Here is a 17126-nt window from a genome sequence, read left to right as displayed (position 1 = left end):
CAAGTGTATTTATGGGGGCCGTATTTCTAGAGAGGATATGGGAAGGAGATTCTTGGTGAATATTGGAGCAATAAAGATGGCTAGTTAAAGCTGAGAGAAATTACAAGTGATCCTGAATGCCCAAGCCATGACAAATATAAGATAGCATTTATTCAGTTCCTAGTACACATTAGCTCAGCACTCCAAGGTAGTCTATATCCATCATTTCATCAGATCCTTACAGCAATCCTCTGATGTAGGGATTGGCATCCCCATTCTACACAAGAGGAAACTGAGGCTCAGAGACATCCAGTGACTCTTCCAAAGCTAAGCAAGTTGAAACTGACAGGGCTGGATTAGCACTCAGACATTGCTGACCTCAAAACAACTTTTCTTTATCATTATACAATGGTTCAACCTGGGGTTTACCACGAGTTCCAAAAAGGAACTCCATCATCAAATTCTGCCTCGATTTATGATCTCACCTAAATGTGTAGATCTTGGTTTTTCACCGGATACAGGAATTCACAGGATTAAGACCTAGACATTATCTCAGCAAATAACAAGTGTCTACTATGTGTGCAGACATTGATTTAGACCCAGAAATTCAAAGATGATTCAAATAAGATACTTCCCGCCTTCAAAGAACACTGTCTAGCTAAGGAGAGAGACAGACAAAAGCAAATGATATTACACAAAAGTGAAGTCAGTGCTTAACACATGGATAAAGATGTGGGAGAATTCACACATGGGAGAATTCAGGGTGAACTGTGATGGTGACAGTCAGTGATGTGTTTGCCAATATACATCACGCACGTTAAGCTTGGAAAGAAAGGTAGGGCTTCACCAGGATAGAACCTAACGGTTGATTAAAAAAGTCTGGGACTCAGACTGCTTTGTTCTTTCTGGCTCTGATAATTGCTAGGATGTTCCTTCGGGCAGGTGGCTGCAGCTTTCTGTGCCTCAGTGATATCATCTGTAAAATGGGCATCATCACCGTACCTGTTTCATAGGGTTGCTGAGGATCAAATGAGATAAGATACGTACAGCATTTAGCCTGCTGCCTGGAGTACGTGTCAATAAATACCAATGACTACTCATAGGGGCTAGGTAGGGGTTTTCACGCGGAGAAACTGGCCTGGAAAGAAACGTGGAAGTGGGGACACATGGATTTAGAAGAGTCAGCAGAGAGACTGGAGCTCTTTGGGGGCCTCAAATGCCATTTCATAAGCACGAACACTTCTGAAGACCCTGGACAACCACTGAACTTACAGGAGAAGGGAAATGACATAATCAAAATCAAGTTACAGGAACTAGAGAAGTAAAAGTCAAGAGGAAGAGTGACTGGCTGGAGACCACTGAGGGCACGGAAGGATAAAGACGACATTGGGAAATCAGGCAATGGTGAGGGGGTTCGTCCCAGACACAAGGTCACGAGAAGGTCAGAGAAAGGAGACGATGATGATGATGATGATGATGATGATAATGATGGTAACGTTGGGGAGGAGAGACAGGGAGAAGGATGAGGAAAAGGAGGAGGAGGGAAGAATCTACTTTTGATTGCATGCTGGCTGGGCACTGCGCTGAGATGTTACAGAAAGCTGGGCAGACAGGAGTGGCTTGGGGAAGTGGAGGGACTGCCCAAGGTGACAGGGTTAGGTAACAGCAAAACCAAAATTTGAATCCAGTTCTGTCTAATACACAGGACTCCTGCTTTGACCACTAGATTACTCAGGCTATTAAAGAGTGGGTCCAAACCCTGTTCTGTGATCCCAGTCTGAGGATGTTTTCCATGAGAACATCCTGGCTTTCTCACACTCTCCAAAGTGACACCAGCTACAACTTGAAGAGCATCTGCTGTACCCTGGTCCTGTGCTGGGCACTTTCCATAGACTGTTGCTAACCTTTTCAACCTCTCTGGAAGATGGGCATTTCATTCCCGTTCTCAGATGAGGCAGCTGGGGCTCAGAGAGGTTAGCTTTACACCCAGGGACACAGGTCCGCTCGCTGCAAGGCCTCAGCTGAGATGACTTATCAGGGGGACAGTGGCGTGGGCTCTGTGAGCACAGGGAAGCAGGGGGAAGAGGGCATAGCTCTTCCTGGCACCTTAAGGACCTGGGCACAGCGGGCGGACATCCTGGCCAGAGGCTCTGGGAGGACCTACCTCGGGACCTGCTTCTCCTCTTCCGCCTCCCTGCCGAGGCACTGCGAGGCGCTGGCTGCAGCTGACCGATCTCGATGGGCGTGTTCGCACGGAAACTCTCCTTGAACTTCTGCATCAGGGACTCCACTGGCTCCTGCGTCGCCTCAGCTGCCGCTACGGGGTGGGCAACGGGGCTGAGGTTAGGGCTCGGCCCACCCTCAGCCCCTGGAGGACAGGGCCTGGCCCCCCGGAGTGTCTGGAGCTCCCTCCCGGACCCAGTGATGACGCAGAAGCCATAGGGGCCAGTAGAGATGAATCTGCTGGCTTACGCATTTATTTCTTCAACACCGACTGTGTTCTCAAGGGTACTGCCCCAGGCCCTTGAGATATGATGGTGAAAGTTTGACACAATCCATGATTCAAGGAATCCATAGCTTGGTAGGACACATATCCAGGCATTTCCAACACTGTGCAATACTTCCACGACAGTGGAGTACAGAGTACCAGAGGAGCACCAAGAAGGGTCAGCTCACCCATCCTGGGAGTCAAGGTAGGCTTCCTGGAGGAGGAGGCAATACCTCCACTGAGACCTTAAACAGGAGTAGGAATTAGCAAAGAAGATAGAATCAGGGTGGAGTTGCTGAAAAGATTTGGGATAAGAGAGTGCCCTGGGTGGACGGAGAGGCATGTGCAAAGATCTGAAGCCAGAAAGAACACGGTGCTTGAGTCACTGAAAGGAGTTCAGTGTGGCTGCAGTGGAGCCCGGGAAGAGCAGATGAGGCTGCAGAGGGCAGAGCACCTTGTAAGCCACCTTGCAGAGCTTGGATTTTATCCCAAAGGCAAAAGATGATCATTGAAAGGTTTTAAACAGGAAACTGGCATGTTCCAATTAAGCCCCTGTGATAACAATTACTAACCAGAGTATGGAGAATACACACAGAAGCAAGGACAAAGGTCTGTACAGAGGCTTTTGCAGGAGCCAGCCAGAGGCAATAATGCCTGAACCAGAACAGTGGCAATAAAGGTAGACGGCAGTACATGGGTCAAACAATATTTCAGGAGACAAAACTGCAGTGCAGTGATACGTAGATCACTTGGTACAAGAGCCCCATTTTACTAAGGGAAATTGAAGTCCCACCCACCCCAAACAAGGCATACAACTAGCTCCAAGCTAGCAAGCGGTAGAGTCAAGCCTTCTAAATCCTACTCCAACATTCTTTTTGTTTCAATATCCTCCAAGGAGCTGCTGGTAGCCACATTTTCAGAAATTTCAAAATTGAGACTGGTAGAAAGTTATAGAGAATGGAGAGAGTGATGGCAGAAGGGCAGAGGGAAAAAAGGTAGAAGATAAAAGTAAAAAAAAAAAAAAAAAGCAGAAAAACTTGAGAAAGAAGGAGAGAGCCAACATAAAAGAAAAGGAGAGGAAATGAGAAAGAAGAAAAGAAGATTGGCTGAATGATCTCAGTGTCTTTGTTCTGAGAAATCTCCAAAGAGAGCCCGCCCTGACTTTGAAATCTTCAGACTCAACCCTCCCTCCACCTATGTCTCAAGAGGCTGGGAAAGTTCTTCAGTTTAAGCTACTTGCTGTCTGATGACAAGGAATGGGATGTGTTAAAGATTCCTGTTTCTTTGATGAGCTTTTCCCAGAGTGGACAAAGAAGGCTTCTGAACATCCCAACACCAATTTTAAGGAGATCCTGTTTTCCCAGGAAAGTTTATCAGCTTAGACACACATGTGTCTGCAGGGTAGGTCATACCCAGAGGGCTGGTTTGGGTATTGGGCTCTGTGAGAAGCCTCATCTCTAGGGACATAGAGGGGCATCTGTGTTTGCTACGGAAAAGATAATTGACAATACAAATGATCCTGTAGTAGTGTAACATACCTGCCTCTCTTGCTATCTGTCTCCCCAGGTATCTCAGTTAGGTCTACTTAAAGGTAAGCCAAGAAGAAAATCCCAAACATGGGCCCCCTACTCCAAGCCTAGGATACAGAACCCTCCAGCAAGAGGCTACAGTCTAATTCTGAGAAGCACTGTCATGCCCAATCCAGATGCTTTAAACCCAGAGAGGAGAGCGATTTGCACAAAATTGTAAGAGTTGGGCTAAACTGCGGTCAAAAGTCCAGAGCAAGCCACTGTCTGGAATCCTCCAAGGTAGGGACCCACACACATCTGTGAAAATTCACGCATTCATTTGTCTCCTCACTCATTCATTCACTCTACAGTATTTTCAGAAAATATGTCTTAGTCTGCTTGGACTTGCATAACAAAAATCATAGACTCGATAACATAAACAGGTCAGATTCTGGTTTGAAGACGGCTGCCTTCTCACTGTCTGCTCACGTGGCCTTTCCTTGGTGCATCCATGTTGGGGGAGGAGAGGGAGAGATGGAGACAGAGGGGGAGGGAGGGAGAGAGAAGTCTTTCTCTTCTTATAAGGACACCAATCCTATCAAATTAGGATCCCACCCATATGTTCTCATCTAATTTTAATTACCTATCAAAAACTCTATTTCCAAATACAGTCACATTGGAGGTTAGGGTTTCAACATGTGAATTTTGGAGTACACAATTCAGTCTATAGCAGACTATATTTGGAGACAGGATCTTTAGGAGGTAATTAAGATTAAATGAGATCATAAAATCGGGGCCCTCATCTTCTGGCACTGTGGCCTTAGAAGGAGAGTAAGATCTCCCCGTGAGGACGCCAAGAGAAGGTAGCCATCTACAAGGCAAAAAGAGAGCCCTCACTAGAACCCAACCATGCTGACACCCTGATCTCGGTCTTCCAGCCTCCAGAACTGTGAGAAAGTAAATGTCTGTTGTTTAAGCCACACAGTCTGTGGCATTTTGCTCTGGCGGGTCTAGTAGACAAAGTCACAGTCACGTTGGGGGTTAAGGCTGACTTTCAGTCCGTAGCAGGGTAAGATGGTGAAAACAACAACAAACAAAACCCCCTCGTGATGCTCACCGTGTAGACAGGAAAACCAGTAGTAATGAAATAAATGACAGAGAAATGTAAAATTTAAAACTGATGTATACCATAAAGGAGAGGTGAAAGATGATATAAGAGGCTCTAGGAGAGGAATATGACCTTGTCTAGGAAAACCATGGAAACTTGCTTCAAGGAAGTGAGCAGTTGTGACTAAGATCTGGAAAGAGTATGAGATAATCAGGTGACAAGGAAGCTGCGGGGGAGGGGGGAGGTGAAGAAAGCAAAGGAGTCAGAGGAAAGAGTCTAAATCAAGACCCCTCGGGGAGAAGGAATATGCAAGGGGCTGCAATCACCACTGGGGCTGAAATGCTGAAAGCAAGCAGTGTGAGATAATGCTAGAGAGGCAGGAAATCCTAATACTAATGCTAACCTTGACCCTCACCCTAACCCCCACCCTGACCCTAACTCTTCTGGACCTTGTTAAGAGTAGAACATACTGAAGGTTTTAGATAGGAAAGTGACTTGATCAGATCTTCACTTAGAGAAGATCGCTCTGGCAGTAGAAAGGATGCATTGGAGAAGGACAGAAATGGAAGTGAGAAGACCAACTAGGAAGGTGGTACCACATTACAGAAGTCCTTGTAGGAGACGCTAGGTAGTAGAGGTGGAGATAGGGACAGAGCAGGAGAGAGAGTAGAGACAGAAATGTTAGAACAGTGGAGATAGAGCAGGGAGCACATTGGAGAGTTATTTTGTAGGTACCCCTCCCTGAGAATGTGGTGATTTATTGGAAAAGGGGGATAAGGGAGAGCGAGGTAGACAGGATGACTCCTGGCCTTCTGGCATCCACAGAAGCAGAACGATGGTACCTCTCAGTGAGAGGAGGGACACTGAAAGAGGAGTGAACTGAGTTTGGTTTTAGGTGAGAGCCCTTGGTGCCTCCCAGATGTCTACCTGGAGAGGTGTTGAGCAGACAGCAAGCTATGTGGGTCTCGCACTCACAGAGAGAACTGGACCCTGTGGAGGCCCCACACATGCGTTCTTTGGAACAGGCAGAGAGGCAGTGTGTGTAGTGGTGACGCATATTAGCTTCTGGCACAGTGGAGGCTATGGAACATGTATCCGTTCCTGATCTGCACTGCCTGATCTCCCTTTGCACCCCCAGATCCGTCTTCCACCCACAGGTTCATTCTGCCCCACTCTATGGCCTGGAGGCAGACCCTCAAGGGGCTATTTCACAGATCTTTCTTATCTGGCTACTAGCTGAGTTTGCCCAGGGAGATGCTCTGGCAGGATATGGGAGGAGGGAATTTGAGGGGATGTCTTCCCTTACTCCTTTCCTGTTTCTGCATCGTATTTCTGATAGAGACGGGGACACTCAACAACCACAGCTTCTGCCAGGGCCCCTTTCCCACAAATCCATTTTCCCCAGACTCCAGCAAAACCATGCCCTCTCCCTGCACCTTCAGTTCTAGGAATTAGTGGTGGCTTCCTGACAATTATTTTTCCTGGTGCCTCAATACCCCCTTCCCCATTGATTCTCTTCACTCTGTCTACACCTCTATAAATAGTAGCTTCGTTGAACTTCACCTAAAAATCCCATTGGAGGGTGCCTTCTTTGCCCAGCTGGAACCTCGACTGATACATCATCCCTTTTCATCGAGGCTCTGACATTCAGCAATTCCTAAAGGTCAGCCTCTTCCCGTCCTGTTATTTCTGCTTTACTTTCTCCTAAGCTGATGCAGATTTGACCAGCTGGGAGGAGAGGAAGACACTCAGAGAGGCAAGGTTTGCGCCCCTGAGCTGCAAGGGAGCTGCAAGGGTTTCTGATCCCGACTGTGGCAAATCCCATCCATCTGTTTGGCTGCTCTTGCCTTGGCGACAGTGCCAAGAGCCCAGACAGGCTTAGAGGGGGAGGTGCTTATGCAAACCCCTCCACGGCCTATTTCATCCTCCGTACCACTCTCTCCTGACCCCTTCCCTCTCAATCCCATTCGGTAGCTCTATCAATATCAATATATCAAGTTGTCCAAACAAGCCACGTTACCTCCTGGTACCCGCTGAGCTCTGCCTCCCCAGAGCAGCAAAATGCTCACCCGTCGCCTGGATGAATGCAACAGATGGTGCTTGATCTGAGCATCACAGCAGGCCCAGGAAAGGGAGGGTGAAGAGGGGGAAGCAGCCCTTTCTAATTGACATATGAGAGACTGTCAAGCTTAATGGGAATGAACCACTGGGGACCGAGGAGAGAAGCCCCGGCCCCCAAGCCAAGACAGAGAGAGAAAAGAGGAGAGAAAAAAGGAGGAGGGAGAGAAAACAAGAATGGAAAGGAAAACTGTGCTCAGTAATCAAGGGCAGGGGGTGAAAAGGGAAGCAAAGAAGAGTGGAAAGGAGGGGAGAGAGCTGGAAAATAATACAGAGAGAACAGAAAGGGAAGGGTAGGAAGGACAGGAGAGGAGACAGAGACAGCGAGAGAAGGGAAAGGAGAAGGCAGACCCCGAGTACCACTGCAAAGGCATAAGGGTTGTGTTTGTTTCCAGCCAACAGGCAAGCTTCAGCCTGATACTCGGCCCTGAAGAACAGGCACTGCATGCCCTGTCTACACTGGCATTCACCAAGTCCCCATTCAAACACTCACGCACTGTTCTCTCCCCCGCACAGCCTGGGATGTTCTATCACTGTAACTTGTATGGGTTTGGGTTCAAGTTCCTGTATCACCTTTATCATTACCCTCTTTAATTTTTCTAGAGTCACCCAGCCTACATAAGAAGAAAATTCACAAGTCTTGAAAACTTCACCAATTCTCTGCCAGGCAAGGAAGCTGGCATTTCTTTATGCTTTCTCATTTATTCCTCCTAACAACTTTGAAAGGTAAGTGTCATTAGCTGTTTAAAAATGAGGAAACTGAGGCTCAGAGAAGTTAACTAAGCTCCGAGAGTCACATCCTTAAAAATGGCAGAGCTGGGATTTAGACTAAGGTTATAATGACTCTGATGCCTGGGCTCCATTCACTGCACCACCGTACACTTACTCTTTCTGTCCCTCCTGGTGGATGGACATGGATATCCCAGTCTTTGAGTTTGGATGTGACTTCTCTGAGCCTGGAAAGTGACTCTAAAAGCTCAGCCCCTCTTAAATCATCTGGGCAAGGAGCTCCCGGCAATCTGGTCCTGGCTGGAGTCAGGGGCTCAACTTGACTGGAGTCTGACCTGCTCTGCCAAGGAACCTTGTTCAGTGTCGATGGTCAAGACTGTCCAGCCTGGAGGTCCTAGGTTCAGCTCATGCCCTGCGTGGTCAGTTTTGTCTCACTACAGAACTATGTTCAGAGAACCAAGCAAAAGGTGGGTATTACTTGGCCATACTGCCTAGTGCAAAGTGTGAGAAAGCCCACCCGAGTTCCAATGTCAGCTCTGCCATTGTGTGACCTAGAGCCACTCCCTTCTCTTTTACAACTCTCAGTTTCCCTGAATGTCTGCAGGGTTGTTGGGAGGACTAAACATAATTATGTACATAATTGTCTAACAGAGCTTCTGGAACACAGTAAGTGATCAAGAGTGGCCACAACCCAACTTTCTCTCACTCTTCAGCTTTATGATTGCTCAATCCATCCATCCATTCATTCATTCATTCATTCACTCATTGTGAAAGGCATCTGCATTGTAAGATATTCACTTTGAAAATTATTTTAGAGAATATACATTTTCCCTTTTACACAGATGTGAAAACAGAGGCACCATGAGACAAAGTCATGATAAAAGTCAGCAGCGGACCAAGGTCCAGCACTCAAGTCTCCTATTTCTACTTCTCCACTCCATTTCCCCAATTTCTAGGATCATTTTAACCTCAGATCTTATGACGATTGATTTTACGTGTCAACTTCGCAAAGCTGTGGTACCCAGATGTTTAGTCAAACGTTTTCCTAGATGTTCCCGTGAAAGTATTTTTTAGAGGACATTAATATTTAAATTAGTAGCTTTTGAATAACACAACCCTCCATAATCTGGGTGGGCTTCATCCAACTGAAGGCCTTAACAGAGAAAAGACTGACCTCCCCCCAAGGAGAAAGGAACTCTGCTAGCAGGCTACCTTCAGACTTGAGCTGTGACAACTCTTCCCTGGAGCTCTAGCCTCCTAGCCTACCTTGAAAATTTTGGACTTGTCAGTTTCCACAGTCACATGAGATGATTCTTTAAATCTCTCTAGATATCATTAGATAGACAGATAGACAGACAGACATCCGGATGGGATGTATATAACCAAAAGATGATGTATCTACACGTGTCTATATCTACATCTCCTATTGATTGTTTCTCTGGAGAACCCTAATATAGACCTCAATTTTCATATCCAAGCTTTGGGCTGGGCACACTCAAATGTCAGGTTTGTGCGGGCATAGGTAATAAGAGAAGACATCCCAGCCCTAAAGAACATCTCAGCTAGGAAGACCTGGTATAAACGCAAAGAACCATCAAATTTGGAAGTTGTGAGAATCCAGTTCCAGAACCCGACATTCCATTTCATATAGGAGTCATCTTTTCATGAAAGAAGAAAGAAGTAGCAAAGAAAACAGCCAGCCAGTATTCCCTAGGCAGATGAGAATGCTTCATGACTAGAATACATTTAAAACCCATGTACGCATTTCTTTAAAATGGCCAGCTCTTCCCAATTCTCAGGGATAAAATTGATGGATAGAATTCTCTTACTGTTTAGTTCTTTCTTCCATATATTTTCTTAAACCTTTGGTGCCTGGCACAGCTCATCTTCAAACAAGTGCCAGCAGACAAGACAAATGAACAAACAGCAACAAACATAAACTGGAAAACTTGGGACTAGCCTTTTCTTATGTACACTATCTTGGGTCTGTCAGTTAATACTGCAGACTTGTAGACTGATCATAATTTCTGCTGGAGAACTGCACTGAGTTTGAATGACTGAATTACATGTAGTGATATTTTCCTCTGCTCTGTTAAAAACACAATACCATCCAGGTTCTGTGGAGCTGGTTCCACAGTTCCTAGCCAGGGCACAGATGGTCTTGAAGATTCCTTGCAGCTCCATGGCCTTGTAGTTATAAATGTAAATGAAATGTGCTTTCAACAAGATGGATGCAATAACCACAGGCACTGCTTGCGTCAGTCTGCAAAGCACTTTCACCTCTCTCAGCTAATGCTGTCTTTACCACCTCCCATTTTATAGAGACCATAGAGGCAAAGGAGATTTCCAAAGGGTGGGCTGGAGTTGATACCACAAATCAACAATTCCTATTCAAGGGAGAAAGGGTGAAGCAACTAGATAGGCTGGGCCAAAGACTTCTTGGTCACTTTATTACCACCTTGGTGGCAAGGCATGGCTATGGAAAGGCTTTGGAATCGGCCACAGTTTGGAATGTTAGCTATGTGTCTTACCAGCTGCAAAACATGGGCAAGTCACTTAAGCACTCAGAGCCTCTGCTTCCCCAAGTGTTAAAATGAGGCTTGCAATTCCAAATTCATAAAGCTGTTTTTGGATTAAATGAGATGTTAAAATGCTTATCACAAATGCTGATACAGAGTAAGCATTTTAAAGATGACAGTTAATACTGTTACTGCCAAAAAGATCTTAAACCGTCGGTCATAGCAAATACAGGCCTTCTACCCAACCCCGGGTGGCATGTGCGTGCCCGGAATCTGACGGAACTCGCAGTCACTAGTCAGATTCTTTTCCTAGATTGATCCTTTCTATAACTGCACAGGAAGGCTATGTATATGGCCTAGCACTCCCTGTGACTAGAGGGCCACCCATATTCTACAACTGGAATTCTTCACCCAACGCCATTACTGGGTGCTGTATCCAGAGATGGGCACTGGGGACACAGCCATGAACTGAACGTCGAGCCTTCTTTAAAACACAACACTGCTTAGTGGAAGAGACAGATAAAGACAAGAAAAACACAGTGTGCTAAATGCCCGGTGATGAGACGGCTGGAAATGTATCCTCTAATTCCTTTTGCATGTGGAAAAGCTATAGAAAATCCCCAGAGGAGATGTGAACTTGCCCGACCCTTAAAGAATGCAGAACCAGGTAAAGAGGATGACATAAAGAGGAGCATCAGCAGGAAAAAGGGGCAGGAATTGTAGAGAAAATCCCACACAGTTTGGTTTTTCAAGAGCTTGACATGAGAGATGATTTCATTATAAAGAAAATCCATCTTTTGAGCTATGAAGACTGGTCCGGCTCTTTCTGCGGACTCCTACCTCCTTTCCCAGACTACAGTTCAAAAGGTCCACCTCTTTTGAGAGCCCTGCTATCCAGCCTCACTACCCTTTCCTGTGCCTTTTATATTTATCTCAGATACCCTGGGTTTAGCAAGTGCATGTGGTTTAAGAATCTGACAGACCTGGGTTTAACCTTCATTCTATCACTTATTCATTATGGGACTTAACTTCTGTAAGCCTCAGTTCTCCATGTAACACCTTGAGCATAAATCTCTCTCAAGAACTGTGGGGTTCTGTTTGTTTGTTTACTTGGTTTGGTTAAGATTCAAAGCAGTAATATATGCAAAGTGCTTAGCACAGTATGCAAAATGGGTTAAGCACTCAACAAAGTATAGCCTTTATTATCATTCCTGTTAGTAAGCTTAAGTGACGTAAGCTTGCCGAAGGCCTTGCACTGAGTCAAAGCTTAATACAGACTAGGTTCTCCACTTCCCTTGTGGGTAACTCAGTGCCTTTGACTAAGGACTCTACCTCCCTACTGTGCTCTCATGTATAAATCTTACCATCTTCCCTGACCCCAGGGACACCCAGGGCTTGCGCTCTACGTCAGCCAACCCCCATGGTTACACCTTGGATCTAGCCTAACCTGGGACCTGGGTATGGCTGTTACACTAAGCCTGGAAATCGATCTTCTGCTCATGGCCCCCTGTCCACTCTCGTATCTTGCTCTTTCATTCTCATCAAGTTTGTGCTGTGACCTCTAAGAGATCACCAGGTCCTGAATGTAAGGCGCACTGTGGCAAACATGTGGGATTATATTTAGGTATATATAAAGAGAAAAAGAGCGAGAGAGAGAGAGAGAGAGATCTGTTGCTTATGAAGATCTAACTCCATCATTTTGAGCCAGAGGACGTTGTTTCTCTGGCATCTGGTTGGCAGGGAAGGGAGAATCCCACTCTCTAACCCCTACTCTCTTCCTTCCCAGAAACTTCACCTCCTCCTGGTTTCACTTCTTCCCCCAGAGAGTTAGCTTGGATGTTTCTGGTTGATCTGTTACTGAGGTTCACCTAAATGTAGCATTCCAATTTGCCAAGAACACCTCACTAGTCACGTAATCACAAGAATAATAATATTTACCATTTATGGAGCGTTTATAACGTAACAGGTATTATTTTAAAGTAAACAAGCCATGGTTGAACGTAATTCTCATAATGACTACGGTACATGGAACTTTTAGCCTTTTCACCACTCCTTGTACCTACCTCTTGCTATAACTTCACTGTGGCTGGAGTGTACTTCATTGCCCCTTGATTTGTTCTTGGCTCTGTGACTTGTTGTGTCCAGTGGTATGTGGGGAGAAGTCAGTGTGTGCCAGTTATGAACATAGGCTTCAAGAGGCATCACATATGTCTGCTCAAACATTTATACCTGCCAGCACCATGAGAAGCCTACCGGTCCAAGGAGGATGACGGACATATAGGGAACTCACAGCTCTTCAGCATGGAGTGGAGTCACCCTAATCCTACAGCCTAGGGCACTGACACCAGCCAATCTGTAGATGAGAAGCAATCCATCTGAGATGTGCACAACACTCCATCTAATTGACTTGGAAAGTCAATGTTTATTACTGGATGCCACTGAGATTTCATAGTTTTTTATTAGGTAGCATTATTGTGGCAATGACTGACTGATAAATTTCCATCTTACAATAGGGTAAGGGAGGCACAACAAGATTAATTTCTCAAGGGTCATATAGCCTATAAATAGCAGAGCTAGACAAATAGCTTCATACACCTCACCATGGCTTGTTTTGGAATGGGACCGATAAACACGGTTTAATGAATAGACTTCCACATTGGAGTGGATGAAAGGAACCCCTCTTAGCCAGCTTCCCTTTAGACCATATGAATGATAATTATAAGAATAATCCCAGAAATAACAACCACCTGAAACCGAGATGTCTCTCTTCAGTGGCATGAAGACTGCTAGCACATCCATTCAGAGCTTTCAGGGTTGGGCTGTGCTTGCTGAATGAAGGAAAAAAATATGTTTCACATTGTATATGACTTGGCACCAAAGGAGAGGTATGAAAAATATACATGGTGACACAGGTGCATTACCGACCCATGCTGACGTGGGGGAGAAGAACACGGAACCGGGAAAGTTCTCACCTCTTCAACGGGCAGACTTTCCACCCATGTTCCTTTAAACTAAGGGCAAATCTTCCCAGCGCAAGAAAGTGGTTATAAATTTAAACACATGTAAGTCAACTATAGCAAATGGCAGGGATTTCAGAGTGAGACGAATGCAGCTGCATTATAAATATGTCCTATTTCTCAATATTAAACTCTTAAAAATAGACTGGCTAAATATATAGACAATAAAGGATTGAGGCTGAGTTGGCATTACTATAAGGCTTGGGATTTTCCATTTAATGGCTTACAATTTCAATTTCCCATTTCCACATGACAGTTAGAGCAGCCTTGCTTTATTATGTGTGATTACATGCCACCGCCACACAAAAATGCAAGCAGACGGCTAGAGAGCGACAGTGGGGGAAGGGGACGGCAGGGGATCCTGAACTGAAAACTCAGCAGATGTGGAGAAAGAAGACCAGATCTTCAGCTTCAGCTCAGCTGCTGTGTGACTTTGAACCCCTCACTAGGCCGCTCTGAGCCACAGGAAATAAAAATGCCTGCGAGATTCATGTGAGACAGTATACATACAAAGAGGTAAGACAAAACTACATGGTAAAAAGTCGATGCAAAATGAGTTTATTATTGCACTGAGGTTCAAATCCTGGATCTGCCTCTTAGCATCTGCTCACCCTTGCGTACAATGGCAGTGCCTCTCTGAACCTTGGTTATTCTGTTCATTTACTAAATGGAGATGAGGGTATCTACAAGAAAGATTTAAATAAGCACACCAGTTATACTATAAACTCATATTTGTTGACCTGTTGAGTATCTACTCTATGCCAGGCACTGCTGCCTCATATGCCACTCACCACCAGCCTGGAAAGTGGGTGACATTAGTATCCCCATATGGGAGCAGAGCCTGACCTGGAGCCCAAGTTGGCCTGACTCTCTGATCTTAACCACTGCTGATATGACGCAAATAGGAGGAGAAACCAGAGAAGGATGTGGGAGAAGCAGAGAGGGGGTCAGCCTGTGGAATGGTGGGGCTGTCCGGGCTCACATATGCATCTTAGGAATTATTTTTATTCCAAAGTTAGATAATCCTGAATTATCTTCTTTTCCCTTATTTAGCCTGGTTAAACTGTCTCAGCTAAGTATTATGGATACCTTTTTTCTCTCTACCGTTTTCCCAGGGAGCAGCCAAAAAAAACTGAGCTAAGGCAGGAGAGAGGACTGGAAATCATGTCTTTAGTGGAGCAGAACAAATTCCTCCTCTGATGTTTTTTGGTGAAATAATAGAGATCCATCCTAGGGAGCCATTTGTTCAGGGAGCCTGCGTGCACGGGCGGATGGGTCTTGAGGAATGCTCTCATTTCGCTAGATGTGCACAATGAAGTAGAGAAATGTGATAAAAAAAAGAGACAGAGAGAGACGCGTAGAGGCTGTGAGAGAACCTCCAAACTCAGCTCATCCAGTAGCAACACTGGAGATACTGATGGCCCTGGAAGGGGGCTCACACTCCAGCTACTGTTCTGAAAACGGGTACTCCAGGATTATAAACAACACATGCTATTTCTCTTCTGAGTCTGCCTCTCCTTCTTCACCTTTTATCCCTCATCACTCATCTCCTGATTTAAATGTCTAGAATTTGGACCTTGCATGCCTGGATTAGATGTGGGTGTCCAAGTAGGCTTTTTTGGAGTCCTCACTAATAACATAAATTTTATAAACACATGTTCAGCTGGGCGTTACTCCTCTCTCTCCTTACCCATCATTTCCATTCAATAATTTGGGCATTAGAGATCTCAATGTAAGTTAACAGTAAGGTGACCACTGAGAAGGTAACATATTTTGGGGCTACATTAAAAGAAGCATAAAGTCTTGGAACGAAGAACGGGACGTCTCTACTGCGCATTGTTCAGACCACACCTAGAGAACTGTGTTGAGATCTGAGTGTCACATTAAGAATATTATTAGCAAAATAGAACAGATCCAGAGATGACAAGCTAGACTAATATGAAAGCTTGTAATGGAATCATAAGAAACAATAAAGACACTATAAAAAGTAAACTCACCTGCCTTCGACTATTTGAAGGGCTGTAGTATTATTAGTACTTATAATACCAATGTTTAATATTCTTATTACTGTTAACTATGTCCCACGCACCATGATACATGCATTATATATGTTATAATTACAGGAGCTGTTTTTTTGAGTGCTTACACTGGGCCAGGTACCTGCTAAAGTGCTCTGCAGATATAAGTTCACGTAATTCTCAATGATGTTGTGAAGCAAATTCTACTCATCTCTCTCTTACAGATGGGAAAACTGACCCTGAGACAGTTAAGCTTCTTGACTAAGGCAAGATTTCTCAATCTTAGCATTACTGACATTTGGGCCTGGATAATTCTCTGCTGTGGGAATGGTCCTGCGTGTTGTAGGATATTTAGCAGCATGCCTGGCCTCTGCCAATTAGATGCTATTAGCCTCCTCCTTGAGGTGTGATAACCAAAAGTATCTCCAGATATTTCCCAATACCCCTTGAGGGGCCACATCACCTCGGTTGGGAACCTCTAGAGTAAGGTAACCTAGGTGGTAAGTGGGACGGCTGGGATTCAAACTCAGATCTCTCTGGTACTAAGAACCATGATCTGAAGAATAATAATATCAATAACAATCGTGACAGTAATATTGATTACTTATGAGCACACTACATGACAGAGCTTTCTAACTATGGAAAGAAGAGCTAGTGGGGCTGGTTAAGTCCTCTGAAACTGGAAGTAAGTAGGCAAACGTGTCACATTCCAAAAATAACATAGAGGAGATTCAAGTATTACATAGAAAAGATGGACTAAAAGACAGCTCAGGCCAATGATAACCCTAAAAATCCATTATTCTGTGAATTTACAACTCGAGGCTTCAATTTTAAGTGCCTTTCAATAATTACAGAGGAAGAAACAAATCATAATTTGAATTGTCTTATCCTTAGTAGAAACCCAAAGAAATTTGCCTTGCTCTTATACTTAGGAGATTGGGAAGATGCCATTCCTAACTCCCTTTCTTCATCCCTCCAACACACACGCATATACAAACTCTCTTGTCCATGCATCTGGGCTCAGAAACAATTGGTCCATTATCTGGTTCTAAGCAGAAGAAACTGAGATACAATATAGCAAGTCATCAGCTGTGTGGCAAATTGGCAAGGCTCCACTGGTGTGTAATAAATTAATGGTGCCTGAGAAAGGAAGACATTGACAAGAGGGAAGCCCACAGCCTCCCACCTGCCTCTTTTCATGGCCAAGGCATCTACCTCCTGAGCTGTGTTTGAACACAGAGGAGGAAAGTGGAGGAAAGACATGCACATCTCTATCAATTAGAGACTGGTATGAGCAAAGGCGCATGGATCTAAGATAATTATTCAATTAACTGGTGACTCAAGCACTAAAAAAAAAAAATGACAAGAGGAGGATGTGGAGTTCACGTCCAGAAGGCCAAGTAGGGAGAGATGGCTACCTGTCTGATGACTTTAGCACTCCCTTGCAAAGCACAGGGACTGAAGCAACACTTTGATGCTGGGTGTGGTATATCAAAGAAGGATGAGAGGGTTTTCCTGGGTGGCATATAGAAAGAGCACAAGTCCAAAGACATCTTCAGTTCAAAACATGATGAGCCACTTAGTATGGCTAGAGTCCAGTGTCCCTGGAGGTATGCTGCTACAGACGAGGTGAGAAAGAGCT

The 17126-nt window shown here is 45.0% G+C and overlaps 1 protein-coding gene across 4 annotated transcripts in view; it reads right to left on the bottom strand.

Annotated features, from left to right (window-relative positions):
- Positions 1 to 17126, bottom strand: part of ASTN2 (astrotactin 2) — an 899407-nt gene that overhangs the window by 620427 nt on the left and 261854 nt on the right. For 3 of the 4 annotated variants that reach the window (XM_068552572.1, XM_068552571.1, XM_068552573.1), the window contains exon 4: positions 2144 to 2296. The exons of the other annotated variant lie outside the window; for it this stretch is intronic. In XM_068552572.1, coding sequence (XP_068408673.1) covers positions 2144 to 2296 — 153 coding nt within the window. The remainder of the gene's footprint in view (positions 1 to 2143; positions 2297 to 17126) is intronic. 4 annotated transcript variants of the gene reach the window in all.

The sequence above is a fragment of the Eschrichtius robustus genome, chromosome 10, assembly GCF_028021215.1.
Source record: "Eschrichtius robustus isolate mEscRob2 chromosome 10, mEscRob2.pri, whole genome shotgun sequence".
Lineage (NCBI taxonomy): Eukaryota > Metazoa > Chordata > Mammalia > Artiodactyla > Eschrichtiidae > Eschrichtius > Eschrichtius robustus.
The sequence above is the reverse complement of the archived record's forward strand: the minus strand, read 5'-3'. Positions and strand labels throughout refer to the sequence as shown.